The sequence below is a fragment of the Aotus nancymaae genome, unplaced genomic scaffold, assembly GCF_030222135.1.
Source record: "Aotus nancymaae isolate 86718 unplaced genomic scaffold, 86718_ANA_hifiasm-v0.15.2.pri h1tg000106l, whole genome shotgun sequence".
Lineage (NCBI taxonomy): Eukaryota > Metazoa > Chordata > Mammalia > Primates > Aotidae > Aotus > Aotus nancymaae.
In genome coordinates, this window is record NW_026988521.1 from 2,247,934 (window position 1) to 2,274,806 (window position 26,873).

Here is a 26,873-nt window from a genome sequence, read left to right on the forward strand (position 1 = left end):
GGGTCCGACCTGCCAGGCTCTGTGTCTTCTTGTCTGCAGTTTGTGACCCCTGACCCTTGACAGATGGCATCAGGGAAGGAGTGGCTCCGAGGTGGCCCCCTGGGCTGTCACGCCTGTGGACTGACCTGGAGCACCAGCTGCAGCCCTGCGTGGGGGGGTGGGGGTGGGGGTGGGATGCCTCACCTTGAAACACCCAGGGGCTGCCCTGGGTACCCACAGACCCTAAGGAGGGCTGGAATGGGGCGTGTGGGCAGCGGGTGGCCTTATGACCTCTCTGGTCTTGGAAACAAGGCTCTGGGTAATGTGAGCGGAGGGGAGCGGGAGCCGGGACAACGCTGCCTGTCCACTGCTGGGGTGCCACGCACCTGCGTGGGCAGAGGGTACTGCCTGGGGGCCTGGCTTACCGCAGTGCCCCTCTTTCTGCTGGGGGAGGCCCTACACGTGCAAGGAGTGTTGAAAGTGGGCTACAAGGTCAGGGCTGTGTTCCCCATCAGACCGGGACCCCTGAGTTCCCGGAAGGCCTCTCAGGAGGAAACGCCATGCTGGCTTTTCATGAGCCGCTTTGGCCCTGGCCCGGCTGTGAGCTCCATCCTGCCTGTCCAGCCCGAGGGATACGGGGGAGAGCTTGGCTGTGTCTGTCACTCCCGGCTGGCATCATTCCTGCATGGCACCGTGCTGGCCCTTCACAGAGAGCATCGCTGTGGGCTGCCCCTTCCTGAGGCACCCAGAGCTGAACCCAGCTGCTGCCCGGGGAGGCTCCGTTGCAATTATCCCCTCTCTCCTTCTGAGGACTCAACCTCTGTTAATACAGCCTGAGATGGTGGCTGCAATTTGGAGGACCTCCTTTGCAGAGAGGTGCTGCTTGGCAGACGGCTGCAGAGGCCACTCCCATGCTGCACAGCCCAGCAGTGGGCCCTGAGCCTGAGATACATGCTCTTGTGAGGCTGGCTTCTCTGAGAACAGGGGGCCACCTCTGCAGGCCTGCCAGGAGCTGCAGGGAAGAGCTCCCATTGGTGTCCTTGGACACAAGGACAGAAGGACCAACCGCAGGCCAAGCCGTGAGCGCCCCACCCCGCCACCACCTTCAGCCTCTGCGAGTGAATATACCCTGGGAGCTGGTGTTCCTTCAGGGTGCGTGGCTGGGCCACAGGGACCCCAACAGGGAAGACTGCAGTGCGGCCTGAAGGAAGGGAGGCCGGGGAGTGTCCCCACCCCTCCCACATGGCCTCCCGGTCTCCACTCACCACACGCTCCTCCAGGCTGGAAGCTTCTACCTGCCCGGCTCTCAGGCCCACTCAGCCTTGGGCCTACTGCCTCTCGGTCACCCCAAGGTCCCCAGAACAGGAACAGCTGCAGAAGGTCCCGATGGAGGTGGCATGTGGGTGGGCAGTGGGGGAGACTGAGGCTGGCTGGAGGGGTTTGGGGGAGAGTGTGGGCCTGCTGGCACCCCAGGCTCCCCACTCGGTGTCAGCAACGGCTGGTCACCCGGTCCCTGCCCTTGGCGCTCAGGTGCCCCGGGAGGCCAGAGAGAGACCTCGGTCTTGGCCCACAGCGGCCGCGTCCCCTGTTTTCTCTGGTCTTCTTCTTGGAGTTTTTGCCCACATGCCTGGCTCCTGGCTGCCCTGGAATTAGGAGGATGAGCAGGCTGGGGCCAGATGAGGACACACAGCCATGTGCCCATCTTCTCAGCCGCGTGTCCCTAGGCGGTCACGCCTAGCCGCTTCTCCCTCAGTCCCCACACCCAGAGCCCAGGAGCCTCCCCGGGAGGGCCAGGCGAGGGGCACGGGCATCACCGGGAAGAGGCCCAGGCGTGCCTGAGGACGTTCAGAACAGAGGCCAGCTCCGCGGCTTTGCAGGCGAGCGTCTGCTCCCCTGGGGGCCCAGGTTCCTGTGCTGTTTCCCGTGTGAATGCTGAGCCCCGCGTGGCAGGTTTGAGATTGCATCCACAACCCTGGCAGGCCCCTCCCTCCGGCTGTATTGCTTCCAAGTGACGGCTGCACCCCCTCACCCCTTCCCCGCCTGACCCCGCTGCCACCTGGCTGCAGCTTGCATCTGAAAATCAATCTCCTTGCCTTTGGGACAGGTGGGCGGGGTCTGGCTGGGATGTGGCGGGCCGTGCCTGCCTCAGGGACCACAGCCAGGGCCTCCTAGGGCTAGTGGGGGAGGGGTCGGCTACGGGGTGTGGGGTGGGGTGCGTACCCAGGCCAACTGACCCGGTAGCTGCTCTGAACCTTCAGTGGTGTCAGTCAGGAGACCAGGTGGACAGGGCCAGGGGACGGGCTGGCCTGGCTGGGCCCACAGGCACAGGACTCAGCTGAGGCAGCCCGGACAACACCCAGGCATGGCTCAGCGCCATGCCCTCAGCAGGGCAGGCCACTTCCTGTGCCCCTCTTGAGGTTCACCCCCTCCATGGCGGCCTTTGAAAAATGTCTCCCCAGAGGGGCGCCTGCCCTCCCCTGCACCCTCACAGCTATCTCCACAGTGCCAAGGGGATTCCAGGCACAGCGTGACCCCCAAGACCTTAGATGGGCCGTTTCCCCTCTTGGGGCCCCAGTTTCTGCATGTGTGTGTGTGATGGGGATCTCACTTTGTCACCCAGGCTGAGTGCAGTGGCGTGACCACAGCTATCAGCAGCATTGACCTCCCAGGCTAAGCGGTCTTCCCACCTCAGCTCCCGAGTAGCTGGGACCACAGGTATGTGCCATCACAACTGGCTATTTTTTTTTCAGTTTCGTAGAGATAGGATCTCGCTATGTTGCCCAGGCTGATCTCAAACTCCTAGGCTCAAGTGATCCGCCCACCTCAGCCTCTCACAGTGCTGGGATTACAGGCGTGAGCTACTGCACCCAGCCCGCTGCGTCTTTACAATGTGATGCTGACCCCTGCCCCCCACACCTCGAGAGCATTCTGAGAATCGTATCAGATGGGATAGAACACCCAAGAGGGCCTGGGGGGCTTTAGCGTCCATCCGTGCAGCAGGTGCCCTGGGAAAGCCTCTGTCCCAAGCCCCAGGGCTCCGATGCTACAGCTGAAGCGCATGCCGCGGTGCTCTGAAGAGGCTGCTGCCCCTGCAGTGGTGGTCAGGCTGCCCACATTAGCACTGGGCATTCGCTCCACCCACATACAGCAGCCTGGTTCCTTGTGCTGGTGTCTGCTCTCAGGGAGGGCATCTGTAGCTGTGGTCTCCCTGGGGTGACTCAGGAGGCCTGGGTGGCTTCCTCACAGCAGGATCCTCATGGCCACTTGCACTGGGACCTTAGCAAGTTTCTGGAATGCAAATGTATGGTATTGACATGATGGCTGCTGCCCTTTAACTGATGGCTGCTGTCCTTCCTTGGGACCCACGGACCTCTCCATCACATGTGCAAAGAACCACCTGGTTTAGGCAGAAGTATCTGTGCCGGATGTTGCTGCTGAAGGCTGGCTGCGAGCTCCTGCTTTTCTGGCCTCTGCCAATTGATGGGCACTCCAGTGGCCAGAGCCTCCTCTCCCCTCCAGTGCAGCTCGGCCCAGCCCCATCACTCGGCTGTGGGTGAGGAGGCCACACAGGCGTGGAGGGGGTTGGGGCTGGGCTCACTCTCACCTCTACAGGCGCCTTCCCCAGGGCCTCCCCGGGGCCTGGGACATCATCTCCCCTGCTCAGAGCAAGCCTTGACTTACAAACAGGGCCTGAGAGATGAATGTGGCCAGCCGAGGTCACACAGTCATTGGAGGCTGGGCTGGGCCCTTTTCCCCAGCTCTGTGGTCCCCGGGCCTCTGCAGAGGGGAGGGAGGAATTGGGCGCAGGGAGAATGAGGAGTTAGTCCCCGCTCGGTTGGATTCATTCCCAGAGCTTCAGCCTTTCCCAGAACGGAGGCAGTGTCTGCCCCTGGACGAGGCTCAGCTGAGTGTGGCCGCAGCTGATGGCTCTATGTGGCCTGACAAGGTGCCAGTGACCTTTTTTTTTACAAGAATCCCTTTATCCCAGCCTGACGGTGAGCGTCTGGGAGGGAGGCAGGGTGTGGGGAGCGCTCTGGAGGCCAGATAACCGACGGGACGGCAGCTGGGGGTGCAGGGGACCATGGGCACTGGCTCTGGGTGGGGCCCCTGAGGGGGCTGGGCTCCATGCTGCCAAACAGCTGGCCTTGGCGTGGGGTAGAGAGCATGGCCCCTCCACAGGTGTCCAGAGGCAAGCATCCTCTGGGACACAGGGCCTGCCAGGCAGGGGCAGAACCTGACCTGTTCCTCCCCTCTGCTCTGGGCTGGCACCACACAGGACCTCCTGCCCCCCAGTGGTGGGAGGGGTCTTTCATGCCACTTGTGGAAAACGGAAGGAAGAGGCTGCTCTGCCCTACACGGTAGGTGGGGGAGGGCGCGGGGGGTAAGCCCAGACAGAGCTCACTCCCTTCCTGTGCCCCCGTCTCTGTCCCCTCTGCAACTCCTAGGTGGCCCAGGAAACTCAGCAGGGTGGGAGGAAGTGGGAGCCCTGAGGAGGGGACCAGGAGGTGCCTGTGGTCAACAGGAAGGGCGGTCAAGCAGTGGCTCTGGGCGTGGGTAGGACGCTGCAGCGGGTAGGGCAGCCCCCAGGCGCTGCCACGGCTGGCGGTGTCTTAGCTGTCGCCTCAGGAGCACAGCAGCTGCATGACACCGCCATGGACCTTTGGTCCCCGAGAGCCACACGTGTCCACCTGCCCCAGGCAGCGGCAGGAGTCTGGGGCTGGCCCGAGAAGGATGCTAGGGTCTCAGGAGAGGACCTGGAAGGGGCATCCACCGCCTTGCCCAGAGGAAGGCCCCAGGAATGGCCTCTGCCCAGCTGCCACGGGTCTGGTCTGGCTCTCTGTCCCACTTGCCCCCTGGCCTTCCAGAACGTTCCCTGGTCCTCAGCAGCTCCAGCCTCTCTCAGGCCCCCTTCCAGCCACAAGTGAATTCATTCTAGAGATGCAGCATTGGGCCCTGTGTGTGCCCCGTGCCCTGCCCGACTGGGTCCAGAGTCACTTGAGTAGTCAAGGAGATTGGCGGGGCCTGTGCTCTCAGCGGAACCCACCCAGGCCAAAGTGAAGCACAGCCAGGGTGCACTTCCAGTCCCAAGAGATGGGGTCAGCTGCTCCTGAGGAGCGACTGCAGGGGAAAGGTGCCTGGGCAAAAGGGCTGGGTCTGCAAGGAAGGAGGAGCCCCTGTGGAGGGCCAGGCAGAGGCAAAAGCCCAGCTCGGGGGCTGGGGTGCAGAGAAAGGGGGGCCTTCCGTGGGCCGAGCTTCCCCGTGTGCCCCTCCAGCCTAGCGGGACCAGGGGCGAGATTGCCAGCTCTCCCAGGCTGGTGGTTGGCACAGTCCACGGACCTACACCCGGCACCCACACTCACCCCTCCCGGACCCTCGGCCTCAGCCCCTCTCTGGGTCACAGGATCACCCCCACCCCGCCCTCAAGTCCCAGCAAACCTCTGAGGAGAGCCTCTCACGCCGCCCAAGCCCAGCCTCGAGGGCTCCCGGCCCATCCCGCCTAGTGACAGAGGAGGCTCCGCTCAGAGCCCATTCTTTCTGTGGACAGTGGGTTTCCACCCCAGCCCAAGTCCGAAGTGTTCCCTTTTGGTGCCCCCCACTTTCCAAAAGGCCCAAAGAGACACAAAGTCGTGACTGAGAAGGGCGGCTGGGCAGGGCAGCCCCTAGATGGGCCAGGGACCAGCAGGGGGACGGCCTGGGGGTCAGACCTGCCTCACGTTGAGCATCACAGGCTGGCGGGTGGGGCTGGCTCACTCTGGACGAGGAAGAGCGGCCCCACCCTGGTCACCAGGTGTCCCCAACAGCTGAGCCAAACCTGGCGCTCCCCCAGGCAGGGGGCACTTGGAGAATTGGTTCCTGGGTGGCACATGCGACCCCTGTGCTCGAAGTGTGCCTGCTGGGCGGCCAGCAGATGGCAGCAGTGGCAAACGCGGCCCCTGGAGGGGCACAGGAGGCCCTTCCCATCCTGTCTGCTGGCCAGCTGGAGGCCCACGAGGCGACCCAGCACCTGACGCGATGTTGGAAGAGGAAACTTCCTCAGCCCCCGGGAGTGGAGGCTGCACGGCAGCTGGTGGCCGCTCAGGACCTGGGGTCGGGCGGTGGCTTCCAGGCTGCGCCTCTCCCTCCTCCTAGCCTTGGCCAGAGCTGGGCACTGGGGTCCACATACATCTAGTGACCACCCCCCAGCCCTGCCTTCTTCCCCAGCCGCGCCCTGTTCCCTGGCCTCCTGGCCTGGCCTCCACAGTGAGCCTCCTTGCGGTCTCAGGGCTGGGGCCCTACCAGGCAGAAACGTGACCTTTCAGACTGGAATTGCCCATGCTCCCTCTCTGGCCCCAGGGACAGTCTCACCACATGAGGGGCACTCTGGGGCTCCTTCCTCCCAGGCCCCACAGCGTCCCCTTCTGCACTTGGACATCAGGGGGCAGGTGAGACCACAGCTGGAGACAGACAGCACCGGGCACAGGGGCAGAGAAGGGTTCGGCAGCTGCAGGCTGAGGCCCAGCTGGGCACAGGTGAGCAGCGAGTCACTGGGGGTGAAGGTGCTGCTGGCATCAGGGACAGGCCAGCCCCCCAGGGCATGGAGGCTGATGACAGTGACCCTCACGTGAACCTTGGGTGGCCTCAGGCAGGCAGAATCCAGGGCCTGAGGGCTGGGCCCACAGGGTCCACCTGGAGCCCTTCGTGGCTGGAGCCTGGCCCGGGGCTTCCCTCGGGGAGTGTGGGCGTTTTGAGTTTCCCACTTGAGTGGGGTCCCAGGTCGCGTGGTCTCACCAGCATGTCTGTTTCCTTCTCCACCCATCCTTCTTTCCCTCCTCCCTCCCTCCCTCTCTCCTTCCCCTCATGGGGGGTTCCCATGGCGGGCTGTGCTCCCCGGGGCTCCCAGCCGTCAGCTTTCACTGCAGTGGGTGAAAGCCCTGCCAGCACCGAGAGGGCAGGGCCTCCTTCCTCAGCAGCTCACACCCTGCAGATGCCAACTCTCCCTTAATTCTTAGGCAATGCCTGGCGTGGCGATGGCCGGGGGATGGGAACCTCACTAGGCTTCCAGTGGAAAGCAGCCCCAAAACTAACCCTGCTCACCTCCCAGGACCGTGCCTGACCTGGAGACCTCGGGAACAGTGGGGAGGGAGGCAGGCAGCAGGTGGGTGCCCCAGGCACCTCCGCTGAAGAACGCCTGCTGCACAAGCACCCAGGGTCTCCACCCCGGGGCCGTGCGACACAGGACAGGCAGCCTGTGTGAATCCAAACACACAGGAGCACGTGCCGCGTATCCCTGCCTCGGCTGCGGGGACAGGGCTGTGATCAGTCAGACCCCGCCACCCCTCACCTGCACTGCGTCTGGTGGGGAAGAGAGTGCCTGAGGAACAAGGGAATGCAAAGTCGAGCCCGCCAAGGAATCCCAGTGCTACTGGGGAATCCAAACCAACTCCCAGGGTGGCCCAGCCCTCTGGGGAGTGACAGTTAAGCTGAGGGTGGAATTCGGGGAGGGCCCCGCCACGCGGAGATGGTGGGCAGGACTGTTCAGCAGGAACGGGCTCGGCATTTTCAGGGAACATAAAGTGGCCAGTGTGACTGGAGCAGAGTGGGTGACGGAACGGCGTGGGGAGTGGGGTGATGGGGAGGGCTTGGGGAATGGACGAGATGACACTGGATTTGTTCTAAATGCCACAGGGAACCACTGGGGAGATGTGACCTTTAAAATGAACAAGCCGGGCATGGTGGCTCACACTTGTGATCCCAGCACTTTGGGAGGCCCAGGAGGGTGGATCACCTTAGGTCAGGAGTTTGAGACCAGCCTGGCCAACATGGTGAAACTCTGTCTCTACTAAAATACAAAAATTAGCTGGATGTGGTGGCCGGCACCTGTAATCCCTACTCAGGAGGCTGAGGCAGGAGAATCGCTTGAACCCAGGGGTCAGGGGGTGGGGTGTGGGGGGTGGGCAGAGATTACAGTGAGCCAAGATCGCAGCACTTCAGTCCAGCCTGGGCAAAAGAGTGAAACTCCATCGCAGAAATAAAATTTAAAAGTAAAATAAAATGAACAAAACACCTCCTCCCACCAGATGACAGTATAGGGACTCTCAGCAGGCACCTGTCAGCTGTAGGGCATTGGGAAGTCCAAGGGAGGGGGTCTCCAGAAGGGCTCCACAGACCAGGAGGCCCTGTGATGAGAGCTGCCCCCAGCCTGTGTGAGCTGGTCAGAGGCGGTCTGCAGGGCCCGGGGCACTTGTCACTGGTCAGGGGGTGCTGGCACACAGAGCGAGAGTCCCTGGCACACGCCTGTATTGCATTTGGATTGGTGAGTGCTCCATATCAGTGGTTCAGTTGTTATTTGAATACTATCTCGGATGTGTCTGAGTGTGGGGTGAATGGGAAGGAATTGGGAATTGGGCTGGTCAACTGACTGGCTGGAAAGCTTCATGGAGGGAGCAGGGATGGCAGATTGGGGGTGGGTGAGCGGGTGGATGGAGGGATGCCTCAAAGGGAGGGAGGGCAGGTGGGTGGATGGGTGTATGGATGCCTGGGAGGGAGGGAGCGAGGGAGAATGGGAAGATGCATGGATGAATGGGTGGGTGGGTGGGTGGATGGACGGGAAGATACAGGTATATGTTGGTGGATGGGCGCAAGGGGGCCAAGGAGTGCTGTGTAGATGAGTGGATGATGTCGCTTACAGACTAACAAGTCCCACTGGCTGTCAGTGGTGCTGGGAGGAGGCATGCGGGGTCTGAGCAGAAAGGCAGCCAAAGTCGCTATGCCCTCTGCACCTTGGCCCAGGTGGAGCTGGACAGACAGCCAGACAGGGCAGCTCCGGCTGGGCTGCGAGCCCCTCTCCCTGTCCCAGGAGGTTCCAAGTGAGAGGGACCTACCTGGGCATCACCGTCACCATGCTGCCGGGGACGTCCCGGAGCTCTCCGGGTCCTGAGAGCAGGATCACGGCTGACTCAGGTTGGCCGCCCGGTGTCCAGCCCAGCCTGGGTGTCCGGAAGATCTCAGCTGGCTGGCTGAGTCAGCCCCGCCTCCGCTCCGGTGCTGGCTCCTGGCCTGAGCCACACCTGGGCAAGTAGGACACGTTTGCTGTGATTGACAAGTGGGGGCGGGACTTCCCTGCGGCAGGTTGGCTGAGCCCAGCTGAGACACTGAGCAGGCAGATGCTCAGCAGCCCGGTTTAAGGATCGGTTCCACCCGGCTCAAGGATGGGCCCTGCCAATTGTTAGCTCTGTGACCTGGGCGGAAACCCAGCCTCTCTGAAGCTGGTTTCCCTGTGTGTAAGCTGGCCAAGGTCATGAGCTGAGACAGGTGCCGAGTGAGGGAGGGGCTGGCCCAATCTGGCTGCAGCCTTGCAGCCCCTTCCCACTCTTTGGGGCTACAGAGGGGGCTCTGGGGCAGTGGACAGAGCCCAGGACCACGGACACCCTGCGCCACCCAACCCTCTCCTGAAACCACAGCAGGTGAGGCTCTGAGCGTCTGAGGCCCCCGCCCAGGAACACCCAGGGCCATGGGAGAAATGGAATACTTTGGCCCGGGCTTGGCAGGATGCCACCAGCCTGCCCAGAGACGCGGTGGGAAGCAGCCCCAGAAAATCAGGGGAGGAGGAAAATTGCTAGTGGTTTTTAAGGAGCTCATCCCTGGGGAGTGGACACAAGATTAGAAGCCGGAGGGGATGCTCTGCCAACCCCTGCCAGGTCACAATGACAGGGTGAGGCCTTCCATTCCGTGAGCCATGATTTTCTCATCTGTAAAATGGGCTGAGACCTTGGTGGGTTTCGAGCCGTCAGCGTCAAGTGCCTGCAAAGGCGTGACTGCAATCAGTTCTCCTCTGCTTGGCCCAGCACCGCTAGGGGCAGGGCTGGGGGGAATAGGACAGGAGGGGACTGCCTGTTGTCCACAGCCAACCCGCTTCTGAACCCACAGGGGAAGCCGGTGAGCGGGGCTGGGAGAGCAAGGCCGGCGGGTATCGGGGCCTGGCCGTGTGTCCTCCCTCTTTTGTGAAGCAGGAAGGAAGCTCCCACTAGGAACGCAACATCTTAGGCTGGGTGTGGACTCAGGCGCGCCTGACTGTGAGCGCCCAGAGCTCTCTGTCTTGCAGGGGTGCACGTGGGTGCGACTAAAACCGTTGGGGCACCCGAGCAGCAGGCGGGGTTGACCAGAGGTGCTCTGTGGGGAGGGGCTCCAGGGACCCCTAGGTGGATGGCGGGCCAGGCTCCCGGACTGCCCAGCCCCGGGCCAGTCCCTCCCTGGGGCTCAGGGGCCACCTGGTCTTGCCCCCACTCGTCTTCTTTATGGACAGACAGGCTCTAGACCCCTCCCACCGTAGAGCACCGTCACCTGGGAGAGAAACGGGATAGGGAAAACCTGCTTGGCTGCGGCCAGGGTCTCACAGAACCTGGGTGGGGTTCCAAGAGGAACGTCTTCCGAGGTGGGTGACGAGCCTCTGACCAGGACTCTGTCCAGCCCTCCTGCCAGGCTCCCAGGGCCCAGGCCCTCCTCACCCTGCCTCAGAAGTCCCCTGAGAGGGGACTGGTTGCCAGCTGGGGGCACCCCGCCATGCGGCTCTGAAGTCCCTCCCCGGGCGGTAACCCCGCGCTCCCCCTCCTCCTTCCTTCCAGAGGCCCCCGAGCGCCCGCAGCATGAAGGAGGAGGCCTTCCTCCGTCGCCGCTTCTCCCTGTGCCCGCCTTCCTCCACCCCTCAGAAAGTCGATCCTCGGAAGCTCGCTCGGAACCTGCTTCTCGGCGGAGATAATGAGCTCGACCCCCTCAGCCCAGGTCAGTGCGGCCGAGGCAGGGCAGTGCGGCCGAGGCAAGGCAGGTCCGTGCGGCCGAGGCAGGTCAGTGCGGCCGAGGCAGGGCAGCCTGGCCCCAGCTCGGGCTGGTGGGGTGACCCCGGGCAGCCCAGCCGCTCCGTGGGGGTCCTCAGTCTCCATGCTGGGGACTGTGAGGGTTTCTTGATCAGAGGGTTTGCAGCTTGGTAGAGCGCCAGGTGATACGGTTTCTCGGCCTGACCTTCTGGGCCAGGTGAAGCCCATCTGGTTGAGGCGGGGGCTCCCAGAGCCCAGGTTTCAGGAGTTATGTGGTGCAGTCATCCCAAACAGGCTCCAGGGACGGATGGCCTGAGCCCCAGTCCCGGCAGGGTAACCCCAAGCCAGCTACTTGACCTCTCTAGGGCTCAGTTCCCTGATCTGTACAATGGGACAGCGTTAGAACCTGCTTCCGGCTGCACGCGGGTCCTGGGCTCTGGGAGGGAACAGTCGAACCAGGCCCGCCCTCATGCCGTTGTGCATAAAGCACCCAGTGCGCAGACTCGGGACCTCTGCCCGCCAGTGCTGCCACGCTCCAGGCCCACTCCCTGGCACCTGACTATTCACAAGCCCTGCCCGGCCAAGGCTGAGCTGTGACTGCTGTCCCCCAGGAAACCCAGCTCCCCCGAGGGGTAGGAGGCAGGGGCTGGCACCGGCCTGTGGGGCCTCTCCCCAGCTCTGCCCCCCTCCTCCTACTGCCTGCTTTGGGGCTGAGGAAGTGGGACCCCCAGCTCTGCCTGGCCGTGGTCATCTGTCCTGTCCCGGGGATGGTGGGAAAGCATTGAGCGGACCCACCATCCAGGGGCCTGGGGATGGTCCCAGCCAAAGTCCCACCCAATAGTTGGAAAAACCAGGTCCCATAATAGAGATGGCTTTGCTGAAGGTGCCTTGGCAGGCAGGGGCACTGGACACCGGTGAGGTGAACCCCACACCCTGTATTCTCTGCCGTCACGCTGACCCTGGCCGGAGCCTGAGAGGCAGGGCTGGGGAAGGGAGGGGCCGGGTCCCAGCTGCTGGTCAGTTTTGGAGGGACTGGCCAGGCAGTGCAGAACGCAGGCTGGGAAGGGCCTTTTCCGAGGAACGGAGACAGCAGGTCCCAGGCCAGGGGAGTGGGGTGGGTGTGGACAGGCTTCGAGGAGAAGGACAGCATTGGCCTCCCCCTGCCCAGGACACCTGCACCCTGTCCCTTTGAGTGCTCTGAGGGCCCCCGAGCCCTCCCGGCCAGGAGGCAGCACTCACAGGGGAGTGGTTTGCTGGAGGCCGCAGGCCAAGCCCCCAGGACTGTATGAGAAAGCGCCCGAGGAAAGGGCTCCTGCTGGCCTCCCCAGCACTCCTGCTCCGGGCGCAGTACTCTGCGGGTGAGGACGCAGGGGCTCCTGGGTCGGGGAGCAGCCACCCCTGGCCAGGGCAGCCATGTTCTGTGACTGTGAGTGGCCGCGGTCCAGGACCTTCAGACAGAACCACTTCCTCAGGCCCCCGTCCTGGCTTTTCCGGTCTTCGTCCCCACCCAGTCCCCGCCCTGGGCTGTCAGGGAAGGGCAGCTGTAGGCCCCAGGCCTTCCACTGGTCTGTGGGCATCTGTCCTCACAGCCAGCCTGTTGCTGACCTGTCGCTGTGGCCTCGGCAGGATGGGGCTCACTCCAGCCCTCAGTGCCTCCGAGTCTCAGTGCCAGGGACCGGGGTGGGCCTCAGGCCTCCCCCGTGAGTGTCCCCTCCTTCCTCATGTCCATGACTCGTGCCTTGGGGAACTGGCTTCAAAGCAGACAGAGCCGGGGAAGGGGAGGCCGTTTCCCCAGGAGCAAATGCAGACACCTTGGGTCCCCTCCCTCGCCCTCCTTCCTCCTTACCTGGCCTGCCAGGGCGGGATGAGGAACAGCAGGGTGGGATGAGGGACAGGCTCTCCGTGCAAGAGCCCAGCACGCAGGGGCCACAGCATCCGGCCAGAGGGATGCACGGCCCGGGGGCCCCCAACCTGCCTTGAGCCTTTGAGACTGGATGCCACATTCTCTGTCTGAAAACGGGGGCTCTGGCCTTACAGACAAATGCACCCTGCAGCAGGCCCAGGACACCGGTTCCCGCCAGCTCCTGCCCCAGCTTCCTCCCCATAGGTCCTGGAGGCCCTGCCAGAGCTCCTGGCCGCTGGCATTTATCACACCTCTCAGGCAGTGTCCTGTTGCTGCCACCACCTCCAGCTGACTCCCTGCCCCTCCCAGGTCTGGCCCGCACCCACCCTCGCCTGCAGCACACCAGGCAGCCGGCCTGAGTAGCCCGGCCCTGCTCACCACGCCCGGTCCTCACCCCCACTGCTCTCTTGCAGGGAAGGACATGGAGCCCAATGGCCTGTTGCTGCCCAGGGATGAAGGGCCCCCGACCCCAAGCTCCGCCGCAAAGGTGCCACCGGTAAGAGCCTGGGCGTAGAAGGGTCCATGGGCCAGAGCCTGGCTTGGGGACAGCAGGAAATGGCTGGGGAAAAGGACAGCAGGGCGGCCAGCTGAGCCTGCCTTTCCGGCCCGTTCTGGGAAAACAGCTCCCAGTCGCAGGCCGCGCTGCTCAGGCTGCCGCTGGAGATCCGAGCCGTCTTCACTCCTGGCTGTGGTGAACGGTGCTTCTGTGAGCATGCATGCACGTGCATTTCAGTATCTGTTTTCAGTCCTCTCGGGTATAAACCTAGAGCGGGGTTGCTGGGTCACGTGGTCGTTCTGTACTCGTGCAGAACTCGCAGAATTCTCTGTCTAACGTTTGGAGGAACTGCCAAACTCCTTCCCAGCGGCTGCAGCATCTTCCGCGGCCACCCGCGGCCGCAGGGTTCCAGCTCCTCACCTCCTCACCAACGCTGGCTATTTTCTCATTTGTTCTTTTCTGCATTATGACGGTAGCTGTCCCAGTGGGCACGAAGTGGCCTCTCACTGTGGGTTCGGTTTGCATCTCTAATGACGGGCAACGCTGAGGTCCTCGTGCAGCTCCTGGCCATTTGTATATCCTGTTTGGAGAAATGTCTATTCCAGTTCTTTGTCCATTTTTGGAATGGGTTGTTTGCCTTTTTGGTGCTGAGCTGTAAAAGTTCTTTATGCATTCTGAATACCAGGTCCTTATCCAATGCACAGTTTGCAGTGACTTCCTCCCATTCCGTAGGTTGTTCTAAATTACATCTTTAAATAATTTTTATAGGTTGCAAAGTTCTAGTGAGATTGAAGTGCATGGTTCTGAGCAGCAATTCCGATCTGTCAGGGTGCACTGATGCACAGCAGCCTGAGGAGTGACGGAGGACCCAGCGTGCCTGGACCAGGTGCCCACCTGGCCTGCAGAAGTGCTGGGCAGGGGCTACAGTGACCAGACCCCAAAGCGCCATGCCCAGCTGGGGAGCAGGGGTTACAAGTGCTCTGTCCTGTGCCCCCCAATCTTGCCTCTCTCTTCCCCTGTTACCTGAAACAAGCACAGCTCCATTCAGCTGCATCTGGTGGGAAGCGGGGCAGAGGGGAATTGGCAGCAGGTTCATGCATCCATCCATCCATCCATCCATCCATCCATCCATCCATCCTTCCATCCATCCATCTATGCATCTATCCATCTGAGATGCTTGCCAAGCCCCAGCTGCCAGCGCGAATGGGTGCTGGGGTAGAAGCCTCCCCTGGTGGGAGCCGTAGACAGCCATCAGCTCACCACAGAAACAGCTGTGAATGGCTGTGTGGCTGTATTGCAAAAGTCCTGGGCGGGCCAAGGGTGATGTGTGTCACCGGGACCTGTGCCAGCAGGGCCATGAGCTGTCCTGCTTTTGGGGAAGCAGCTCAGGGAGCCTAAGACAGGGGCGGGGGCTACCCAGCCACAGCGAAGAGCATTCCAGACTGGGAATAGCCAAGGTAGCTAAGGGCACCGTGAACAAGACCCTGGCTCAGGGGACTACAGGAGGGCAACTTAGGATACCTTCTCTGCCGGCAGGGGTCCCTGGAGGCCCATCACCTGGCCAGGTCTGGTGCATGATAACCATCTGAGCTGTGGCATCTAACGTGCTTACACCCCCGCACAGATGGCAGAGCCACAGCACTCACTTCATCTCTGGCCCTTCCTGGCTCTGCGGGCATCCTCACTGGCATCTTTACTTTCTAAGCTTGGCGTCTAAGGCCAATCCTGGCACCCAGTGCTGCCGGACCACCGGTCCATGGAACGGTTCCATGCCCTAACCCTTGCCAGCTCTTCACCACTCTGTGCCTTGATTTCCCAGGCCATAAAATGGGACAATAACCGGGCCCACCTCATTCATGGCTGGAGAATTCAGGGGATGAATATGGGCAGTGCCTGAGCAGGACCTGGAGTGTCCCAGCGGACAAGGCTTTAGCTCTGTACTTGGCACCATTGTGACTGGGTGGTAGGTGGGCACTAGCACCTGGGGCTTCCAGCCAGGAGGAGGCCTGAGGGAGGCTTTCCTCGCCCTGGAGGTCCCACTGGAAAGTGCTGAGCTCCCCCAGACACCCAGCCAGAGCTGGGCTGGGCAGGCACACTTTCTCTGGGAAAGGCGAGACAGGCTGGAGGCCCTGCCATGACGTGGGCTCTGTTCCAGGTACTCAGTGCGCCGTTCAAGCGAGAAAGCAGCCGCAGACGACGTGTGACAGGTGGCACGCTGTGCCAGGAAAGCCTCCTTTATGGACTCCAAATGTGAATTTCATGTAATTTTCACATCTCACAAAATAGTCTTATGATATTCTTTTTCAACTTATTGAAACTGTGGAAGCTGTTCTTAGCTTGCAGACCACAGGGAAGGAGTCCGTAGGTAGGGGTTCGGGTCGTAGCTTGCTGTCCCGGACTGCAGCCTTCAGGCCTGCTTCTGTGTCCCAGCTTGCCCCTGCCAGGCCTCAGGCTCCCCATCTGTAGAAGAAGCGTGGCCCCTTCTGGCTCCAAGGTCCTGGGACTGCTGCCCCCGGCTCCCAGGGGTGGGGTGGGTGCCCCCACTGCACACCCCCTACCTGTACGTCGGCCCTGCTCAGAGCTGGGCACATACAATGGCCAGGGTGGGTATGCTGGGTACCATGGGGGAAAGGCCAGGCAGAGAAGTGGTTCTTTTGGGTGGATGCAGGGCTGGCGTCCAGAGACCCAGCCTGAACACTTGTGGCCACCATCTCATGACCGCCGCCAAGCTCCCCTGCTGCGAGCTCCGCCCTCTGGCACCCTGACGCCTTCCTCTGAGGCCTCCCAGGTGCCCCTCAAAGAGGGCTGTCCCTCAGGGCTCAGTGAGACCCATGGGAAGTCAGCCCTGAACCCTGATGTCCCCACGTTTCCCTACTTCCCGACTGCCCTGCCCCACACTGGCAGGTGCCCCAGGAGTGTGGGTCCCCTCCTGTCACCGGCATGTCCGTGGAGGGGTTCTAGTCGGCCACCCTTGTTCTTCCATCCCCCCGTGGCAGCCCTGGAAGTACTGGTGGGTGGGACAGAGTGTGCCAGGTGGGAAGGGAGCGGAGCAGCCTTCTGTGACCTCTGCCCCTCATATGCTTGGCATCAGGCCAACCTGAGCTCCTGACCCTGGACCAGCCCCGATGTACTGTCCCCTGCACCCACCTCTCTCTCTCTTGCAGGCAGAGTACAGGCTGTGCAACGGGTCAGACAAGGAGTGTGTGTCTCCCACTGCCAGGGTCACCAAGAAGGAGACTCTCAAGGTGAGCCTGGGCCCAGGGAGGGTGCAGCCATGTCATTGTCAGACCGATGGCCAACAAGCCAGGGAGGTCGCCCTCCCCGCCTGCCAAAGGGAGGGGTACAAACTGCCCTGGTCGCCTCCACGCCCCCCGATTCCTCTCCTGTCCCTGCCCCTGGACCCACCCCCTGGGCTGCAAAGGGAGGAGCTGGGGCGACCAAGTGCCTTCTCCTGTGACCCACCTCGGGCGCCCCGGGCCAGGCACAGAAGGAGAATTACCGGCAGGAGAAGAAGCGCGCTGCGCGGCGGCTGCTCAGCGCCCTGACGGACCCCAGCGTGGTCATCATGGCCGACAGCCTGAAGGTAGGCGACGCCTGGCCTCCGGCCACCCGGGACACGGCTCACCGTGCTGCTGCTGTAACAAAGGACCACACACCCGGTGTGGCCGAAAATGGTGGGCATTCACTTCCCTGCATCCGGCCGCATCACTGCAGCCTCTGCTCCGTCCTCATGAGGCCTTTCCTTATCCACCTGCGTCTCCCCCTTTTTAGAAGGACACCGGTGGTAGGAATTAGGGCCGCCTTACTCCAGTGCAGCCCCATCTTCACCTGACTATGTCTGCAAAGACCTCATTTCCAAATAAGGTGTGGCCTGGCCAGCGGGCAGAGGGTGCCAGGGAGGGAGGCATCACTCCGGCTTCTGGGAGAGGACCCCATATCAGGGCCAGGTGTCCCATGTTCAGACCTCACGGAGACTGTGGCCATTCACTCAGTCTCCGAGCCTCAGTTTCCCCTTGCACACAGTGAGGGTAAAACTTCCCAACTCCAAGGCTGCCAGGCAGTGGGTACCAGACAAGTGCGCCCGGCCCTGGAGTCTGCAGAGCCCTGGCTCAAGCAGGCTCCTTCTACCCACATACCAGAATTACGAATCAAAAGTTAGGTGCAAAAGCAAACATTTGGAATGAGAAAAGAAATGACAACTAGTTTCAGAATGTACAGAGCCGCCAGTCACAACAGCCACACCGCTCATTGCTGAGGGCCTTGATCTTGAACTTGACCCACATGAACCTTACAAGGAAATCTGTCCCTGCCGCCATGTATTTCTTTGCATTTGCTGTAGCACATGGACAAGGACCCTGCCCTGAGTTCCACTCCGAGTCCTGGGGCACTGCCCGCTGTGGCTTGGCCCTTGCCCGGGCACAAGGCAGGCACAAGACACCACCCCAGGGAGTGGGGGGGCGAGGAAGGGGCCAGTTCCGAGCTGGTGTGAGGGAGTGAGGGAAGAGAAGGGCCCCTCGGCACCCCACCCTGGTCTGTGCCCGGCTCCCCACCAAGCCATCCAGATGCCCCGGGGGTGGTGGCACCGGAGGGCGGGCATTGACAGCAGCACCCTTCCTGCAGATCCGCGGCACCCTGAAGAGCTGGACCAAGCTGTGGTGCGTGCTGAAGCCGGGGGCGCTGCTCATCTACAAGACGCCCAAGGTGGGCCAGTGGGTGGGCACGGTGCTGCTGCACTGCTGCGAGCTCATTGAGCGCCCCTCCAAGAAGGACGGCTTCTGCTTCAAGCTCTTCCACCCGCTGGACCAGTCTGTCTGGGCCGTGAAGGTGCTGTGGAGGGGTGGAGTGGAAGACAGAGGCCCTCCATGGCCAAGGGGCTCGTTCCTGGGGCCTCGGTGGAGGGTGGACCCAGCCAGTTGTCAAGTCCAAAATGGGCCCGTCGGGGCCTTGGGCAGGTCTCTCACCTTCTCTGAGCCCCACGTGGGGCCGGGGGATCAGATGTGGTTCTGGGTCCTCCATGCGAAGCACACAGGAGGCTGCACAGACGTGGCAGGGTGGCAGCAAGGTTACCCCCACCCCTCACCCAGCTGCTGTCCAGGAGGGAGGACAGTGGCCGCTCCCCAGGGGTGGCTGAGGAACAGCGCCTGGCCCTCGCCCCTCCTAAGCTGGGGCAGCCCTGCCAGGTGTAACTGGGGTTGGAAGCCAGAGAAACCCAAGCACCTGGTTACATTGAGTTTCAGAGAAACATCAGGGTTCTTTCACACAACTGTGACCCCAGCTGCGCATGGGAAAATGTAACATCAACAAGCTACTGGCGGTTTCTCTGGGATTCGAATGTCACTGGGCATCCTGGGTGTGCGTTTGCTGATTCTGGTCACCCCAGGTCAGGAGGCTCAGAGCTGGAAAGCTGAGGGCAGAGCTCCCCACTTCCCCACCTGGCAAGGTGCCTGGCCCCACCTGGTGGCCCCATGACCCTGGGGGTGTCCAGGTGGGCCTGGGTGTGGGTTTGCATGGTTCTGCCTGACCTGTCTATGCAGCCGGCCCTGGGTGTTGCCTTGGGTGACATCCTGATCTCTGTCTCTCCAGGGCCCCAAAGGCGAGAGCGTGGGCTCCATCACACAGCCCCTGCCCAGCAGCTACCTGATCTTCAGGGCCGCCTCCGAGTCAGATGGTGAGTCCCCACCAGCTTGCGCATCTCTTCAGTGTCCCCATCTGAAGTGGCTCCCTTTTGAGGTTGTAGCTCAGGTACAGATGGCCCCAGTCCAGTCCCTTCCACTGCCTGGGGCCAGCCTGAAGTCTGGCCAGGATGAGCCCAGCTCAGAGCCAAGCAGGCCTGCACTCACGGAGTCCCCACTCCTAGCCTCAGTTTCCCCACGGTAAAATGTGACATGAAAATACCACCTGTCGCCCCAGTGTTGTGAGAACCCAGTGACCTTATAAATGCACCCATATAACAATTACTGAGCTCCAGCCACATGCCAGTGTGAGCCCCAAACGTCTGAGACAGGTCTCAGTTAACTTAGAACATTTATTTTGCCAAGGTTGAGGACGCACCTGTGACGTGGCCTCAGGAGGTCCTGACCACATGTGCCCAAGGTGGTCAGAGCAGAGTTTGTTTTTACACATTTTAGGGAGACATGAGACATCAGTAAGCACATGCAAGATGAACATTGGTTTGGACAGGAAAGGCGGGACAATCAAAGTGGGGAGGGGCTTCCAGGTCATAGGGAGATAAGAGACAAATGGTTGCATTCCTTTATGTTTCTGATTAGCCTTTCATAGGAGGCAGTCAGATACGCATTTATCTCAGTGGGTAGAGTGGGAGGCAGGTTTGCCCCAAGCAGTTCCCAGCTTGGCTTTTCCCTTGTAGCTTAGTGATTTTGGGGACCCAAGATATTTTTCTTTCATATTTCCCCCCTTTTTCTTTTTTAAAATCTTTTGGAGAAAGCATTTTAGAAGAAAACGAGTCTCTGGTCTCAGGTTCCATCTGATCTCTCGTGGCTAGGAGGGTTTATTCATAGACAGGTAGGTCCCAAGTTATTAGAAAAGCTCATTTTTAGAAGGTTTGTGAAGTCTCATGTCCTGTGAAGAGAAAATAGGGGGAAGAAGGAAGAAAAACAACAGACACAAGAACAATCCTGGGAGATGAGTGTCGGCCACGTTACTCTGAAGTCCACACGTCAGCAGGCAGGTGTGCAACTGGCATGTGTGTGTAAATAGGCTGCTGTTCAAGTTGTCCAGCTTCAGTTCGCAGGCTTTATGAAAGCACAGCTTAATCTTCAGTGATTCCAAATTAGGAAAAGTAGGGGAAAAAAAAGGAAAAAATTTGAAAACAGTGGTTTGAAGACTTGTAGCCAACAAAAATTAAAATTTCATCCAAACTGTAGAAAATAACAAAAATTGAAAAACATTAGGCAAGACTAGAATCTAACAACAGCTGTACTGTAGTTTTTGAAACACAATTTTTCTCTCCAGCTTCCCATTTTAACTGAGGACGAATCATGGTAGGACTGGCTTGCTTTATTATACTTGGCCTAATTATTTATATACAGTACACCAAGAATAATTATTTTTTTTACATAGGCTTTTTAATTGGCTTTGATGGAACTTCGTTTCATAGAAGGAATCTCAGATAAGACTTTTTTAAAGCTGAATCCAGACATGGATTTGTACCATTAAATACCTATAAGTTGGGTGAATTCTTGTCTTTTTGAGGTTCAAAGATAAATTTGGAGCTCCTGGGCCTGTCAGAAAGTGACATTCTTTACTTACACAGGTCAGGAGCCCTGTACAGGGACTGTGTAGACAAAAGTATGAGGCCAGTTTTTCCAGGGGGCTTTCATTGGCTCTATAAGTCATGTTTGAATCCTTAAAGGAAAGCACATCATTCCAGTCAAAGCCTTAGTAAAATAACCAATTTCTCCAGTTGTGTCCTGTTACAAATGAAAACAGATTCTTTTTTTTTTTTTGAGACAGAGTCTCTCTCTGTTGCCAGGCGCCAGGCTGGAGTGCAGTGGCATGATCTAGGCTCACTGCAACCTCTGCCTCCCAGGTTCGAGCAATTCTCCTGCCTCAGCCTCCCAAGTAGCTGGGACTACAGGCAGGTGCCACCACGCCCAGCTAATTTTTGTGTTTTTTAGTAGAGATGGAGTTTCACCATGTTGGCCAGGATGGTCTCGATCTCCTGACCTCGTGATCTGCCCACCTCAGCCTCCCAAAGTGCTGGGATTACAGGCGTGAGCCACCGTGCCCAGCCATGAAAACAGATTCTTATTGCACTTGTGCAAATAACTGTATTGTCATAAGTCAGGAATACTCGCAAATAGTTTCCAAATTCTGTAGAAATCAGGTAGAGAGAAATAAATGTGCTCAAATTTTTTTCCATAGGAGTATACTTTACTCAATTGTTAAAAGCTGTAAATACCTGAAAGTTTTCTTGACTCTGAAAAACAAAACAAAGGATCAGCAATGTTTTAAGCAAAAAGAAGTCAAAAAGATTACTTCACATTTCTATTAGTCCATGCAGTTAATTCCTGTTCTGCTTGATATTCATGAACATTTCAACTCTCCATGAGTCCTGAAAGTTTTTCCTCTATTCTGATGTCACAGTCTCTAAAGTTATTAGAAACCAGCATTCAAGAGCACCTGTTAGAGTTTTATAGCTGATTATAAAACCACCTTCTAAAGAGGACCAAAATAAGACAATAATTGTCTGTAGATGACAAAAAGTTTTAGGGCACCCATAGTCAAAGATACAATTTACAAGGAAATTTGTCTCCTCTGTGGCACAAAATAATTTAACAGAACAATTATGATCATTACTGATAATGTACGTTAAGTCATATCAGAATTATAGGAATTTCCCATAATTTTGTAATACATACCAATGACATATTTATACAAATACACCCCAGAGAAAACCAAGCACCATTTTATATTTGATAATGCTTCCTGTATAATTTTTATACCAAATAAGCCAAATATGTCATTTTTGGACTTTAGGGAAACTTATTAATAATATCTTAAAGGATTAGGTTAGAAAAAGACATAATTTATAATTTGATTTTGGAAAGTTTGTTAAATATCAAAGGTTTAAAACATTTGATATAAAATAGGATTACAGATCATTGTAAAATAAGTCATTCATTTGACCAAAGTGATAACTCAAGGATTTCAAAAAAAAAAGTCAAAAACCTTCATTCTTTGAGACAGGAAACTTAATTTTTCAAACAATAAGCCCTAATAACATCATGAAGCCAATTAAATCTGTTTTCCAAAATTATAATCTATAAAATTTTCATCTTGATCATAAGATATAACTTCCATAAGCCTTTATAACCTTTATTAAGGAGTCAGTTATTGTTTCAAGAAAACCTTGTTAATCTGACATAGGGGCCTGTATTTGCATCAGTGTAACTTTGACATTAACGAATAATTTACAGAGAAACTGAATTTATTTTCTCTCTCAAAGTTGGCTTTTATAATCTCACATGCCTACCTCTTTTGGGATAGTCCCTGGACCTTGAGGAGTTGAATAGCTTAAATTTCTGGCCCTGTGCCTCAGGAATGCAGTTTATTTTGATTGGCATCTTCTACTGGACCTGAAGATGAGGCTTTAATTGCTGTCAATGTTTAAGATTTAGCAGGACTTGATGTTCTTTTTAGACCCAGGAGTCAAATTCCTGTAACTCAATTTTGCAAGGACTTTAAAAGCACATATGGGAAGATACAAGGATGTAGTAACCTTAATTTAAAAAAAAATTTAATCTCAGTTTTTCCTAAGCAAAACAAACTTAATAATAATGGCATAGGAATTATTTCAATAAAATATAAAATCTGTTAGGCCAGTTATCAAAAGGCAAAAGAAAGTACCTTCTGCAATGCACAGAATATCATGTTAGAAGAAAACATTTTCTTTAAGAAAACATTGTTAGTATCAGGCCACAAAAAGAAACAGAACCTAAGGAGGAAAACAGAACTTACATATGCTGAAAATAAGTTGAAGGGGAGTGTTACTATTTCATGCCTTTTAAAAGGGAAAAGAAAACTGAAACTGGTGAGAGGCAATAAAAGTAGAACTTTGAGTTAAAATTAAAAAATTAAAATCTCTTATAATCGATTAAGAGTAAATCAACCCGTTAGGAAAATGTCATTGTTCTAACCAATTCTTTAGTGTATAAGTGTTTGTTTTTTTTACATCAAACCCAATACCTATAAAGACCACTATAATTTCCCTTTAATCATGGACAACTTGATCACATAAAAGGTTTTGGTGTTTTGTTTTTTTTTTTAAAAAAAACAGACCCTCTTATTGTGACTTACACAGACCATTCATGACATGCTTGGGCCTTCTTATTTGTCCTGAGCATCCCTCTTTTGTAAACAACCAGTCATTTTACTCTAGGACTAAATTTACCATACAAGATTCTTTCTCATATGAAATTATTTCTCTTTAAGCTTTCTTATCAAAAAAACAAAAACCTTCTTTATGATTTTCTTTACATCTCTTTTACTCTTTTATTTCCTGGTTCCTTTTACCTTGTTTTATACATGACCTTTAAGCTTTGAATTAGACAAAAATTGTTCACTTTTTTAAAAGGCCACTTTTGTTTTTTAGAAAGAATATTTCCCTACAAATATATTTTTATTGGAAAATATCCAAATAGTGAAATATCTGTTATTTAATCTAACTTTAGATTCTAAATTATGATGAGTTTGTCTATAAGTATTTATCCTATTACATTTACCTAATTATTTTAAACATTTACCTAGATTATTTATAAAAACTACAATTGTCATTATTTAAAATTATGAAACCACCATTGCAAAATTATAACTGAGACAGTGAAAAAGATTGGACCTAACTGATGCAATCTTGCTTCTAACCTCCAAGGTAATCTTGTTCATTCCTGGGCATAGGTCAAACTAACTTTGGGAGAAATTTAGTTTATAGTTTAGCTGAAACAAAGACTATGACAGTCTTTCTCAAAATAAACCTTACTGCCTGTGGACTAGACCACCTAAAGCCACCAGATTAGAAATTATGGTAATCTTACTGAATTTAAAGTGTAGCTATTTTTATTAAACCAATATTAATGCCATACTTATTAAAGATTACACAAGCAAAGATCATTCTGTCTTGGGCTGGGTTTATAGTTTCATAACCCCTATGCCAAATTTTGACACCTTACGGTATTTGGCAGGGATAAGTATGAAATTGCTTGATTAATAAATGCAAACAAAGTTGTGTGCTGGAAATTCTTAAGACATTTCTAATATTACTTTGCCAATAATTTCAAAGCTAGCTTATTTATTAAAGATTTTACTTAAGTTACATAAACTTGAAAAAGCATTTAACTCATCTTTTTTCCTGATAACATATTTGATTCAAGTGTGTTTATTTTCTTAAGCCAATCAATTAGAGCCCTTTTATATATTTTCAGTAGTGAAGCATTGTGTACACAACACATAAGTCCATAGACATATTAGGCATACCAATGGAGTTACATCTCGTAGGTTTATAAAAACTTTTTTTTCCTGTCTTAGACTTTCAGATTCTTGATAACCTGTTTCAGGTTATCAAGATAGGGAGTTGTCAGCTAAAGATCCTTAAATTTGCATATGAAAGGAAACAACTTGTGGCAAAATTTGTATCATTATTAGGTACAGAGAGAAAAAGTCTGGTGGTGCTAGAGGGAGACTAAAGATGGATGCCAAGTCAAACAAAATTATAGAAATCTATCATAGGCTTGTATATGGAGACCAGTTTTATTTAGCTAGGGACTTTCTGTCTTTTAACTGGATCTCTGAGCTCTGGGAAGAGCCCACACGGAATCCTGGGTCTCCAAAAATGGAAAATTATTATGAGGTTAGACACATGATGCTATTACAGTGCACTTAAATTTTTTTTTTAAACAAAGACATTTCTAAGTGTCTAAAACACTTAAAAACCCATGAATAACCTCTGTTACAATAACTATTTTAGTCAAAAAACAACAAAAAAGCACAATACAAAAGTAGGCAATTTAAGAGCTGAGACGAACTTGTCTGTTTACATTCTTGGGGTTTCATAAGAAGAAACGACTTTCTCCCCCAAAAAGAGTCTGGTGCCTTCTCCATTTTCTTAAAGGAGCCCCAGGCTGTTATAATATATTTTAGTTCCCCATGCAGCAGAGGGCGCAAGAGAAACGGGAGACAGCAGAAGTAAATGAAGAGACAGAATTCAGTCAACTGAGAAGAAAAAAACTTTTGCTCAGAAGACAAGGTCCTAGGAGAAAACCAAAAACAAAACATGAAGGCCTTTTAAATGTAAACACACATATATGCACACACGCACACACAGTCACACACACACACACACAGTCACACGCGCACACACACATGCACACACAGTCACATACACACATATGCACACACATTCATATGCACACACACATACGCACACACTCACACATACGCACACACACACATACGCACACGCACACACATACACAGTCACACATACATACACTCACACACGCACATAGTCACACACACATGCACACACACACGCACACACATGCACACACACACACACCCCTTGGATGTTAGCTTTTAATTAAGCTGACTTTTAACTGTTGAGCTGCTTTTAAAATACGTTTTTAAATCTTATTCCGTATTTGAACTAGGACAAGTCGCTGCTATTTCAGAAGTACAGCCATTACTCTTACAGTTCGGCCTGGCTAGTGAAAACGTGGCCATGTTATATAAACAAAGCCCCCTGGTAGTCAAAATCAAAATCTTTCCTCTTCTTTCCTTTCACTGGCCCTTCTTCTCCTCCCGTGAGGGAATACAGCCACTTCAGAGGCCTCGTTCCCCATAATTTGGAACTTCCTTCGGATTTGACCAAGTCAGAGTTCAATGGGAAAAAGACCAAAACAATCAGCAGAAAAAACCATTAAGCAAAACAAACGGTCGCATAACTTAGAAGACTGCCGCGTGCTCTAATGGGAAGGGGAGATTGCGACCAGCTGGATCTTAATCTTAAGTTTAGCCAAGACAGACCGCAATTCAGTTACTTACCTAGGGATGGGTCTCAGGCTGAAGACTACTCTCCACCATCCTAGAAGCAGGAAAAGAAAAAAACGCTTCATCTTCCCTGTTGGAAGCGAGCTCAAACTCCATAAAGGAGTTGCCTGTGTTCCATCGTCACGGAAGCAGGAAAACTTTCTGCCTTGTGTTGGAAGCAGGCAAAACTCCAAACGGAGGAGTTGTACAGGAAAATAAGCTTCAGCCCTCAACAGATTTTGGGAGATCAGGGATTCTCTGGAGGGGGTGCTTCCAGGCCTCAGCAAATGGTCTTACTGGTTTGAACCATAAAGTTAGTTCAAGCTGGTACCAAGTGCCAACGGGAGACTTGGCAAACATCAGGGGCACCTCCACTCAGAACCCCTCAGTGGTCACCAAAATGTAAACCCCGAATATCTAACACAGGTCTCAGTTAATTGAGAAAGTTCCCATTGCCAAGGCTGAGGATGCGCCCGTGACGCAGCCTCAGGAGGTCCTGAGAGCACAGTGTGATTTTATACATTTTAGGGAGACAGGAGACGTTAGCCAACATATGTAAGATGAACGTTGGTTCGGTCCAGAAAGGGGACAACATCAGGCAGGGAGGGGGCTTCCCGGTCACGGTCACGGGTAGATGAGGGACAAATGGTTGCATTCTTCTGCATTTCTGGCTAGTCTAAGGAGGCAATCAGATACACATCTGTCTCAGCAGAGGGGTGACTAAATGAAATGGGAGGCAGGCTGGCCCCATGCCGTCCCGGCTTGAGTTTTCCTTTTAGCTTAGTGATTTGAGGGGCCCAAGATTTTCCTTCCACACCAGGTACCATTGAACCAACAGGTTCTACTGTTACCATCTACGTGAGGCAGATGAGGAAACTGAGGCACAGGCAAACCACCAGCAAGAAAGTGCTAGAGCCTGGACATGAATGCAGATTTCCCTGACTCCCAAATGCATTGCACGCTGTTGGGGTGTGCTGAGTGGTGGCTCGGGCAGCTGTGGCCCTGGGGATCCCGCACCTCTAGTGATTCCCTCTCCCCTGGTGCCTCGCGCTAACGTGGGGTTGGAGCCCTGCCTCACTGCGCCCTCCAGTGGCTGCTCTGGGTAAATGCGGTTGCCGCGGGATGAGGGGCTCCCATCTCACCAGTGATGCAGACCTAAAGC

General features: G+C 55.4%; 1 protein-coding gene across 1 annotated transcript in view; it reads left to right on the forward strand.

Annotated features, from left to right (window-relative positions):
* Positions 1-3,953: 3,953 nt before the first annotated feature.
* The window catches only part of OSBPL5 (oxysterol binding protein like 5), a 46,295-nt gene continuing 23,375 nt past the window's right edge, over positions 3,954-26,873 (forward strand). Inside the window, exons 1-7 of the mRNA XM_064370234.1 lie at positions 3,954-3,974; positions 10,581-10,737; positions 13,086-13,168; positions 16,333-16,413; positions 16,650-16,751; positions 17,789-17,992; positions 18,752-18,836. Of these exons, the coding sequence (XP_064226304.1) occupies positions 10,602-10,737; positions 13,086-13,168; positions 16,333-16,413; positions 16,650-16,751; positions 17,789-17,992; positions 18,752-18,836 (691 nt within the window). The 5' untranslated portion in view covers positions 3,954-3,974; positions 10,581-10,601. The remainder of the gene's footprint in view (positions 3,975-10,580; positions 10,738-13,085; positions 13,169-16,332; positions 16,414-16,649; positions 16,752-17,788; positions 17,993-18,751; positions 18,837-26,873) is intronic.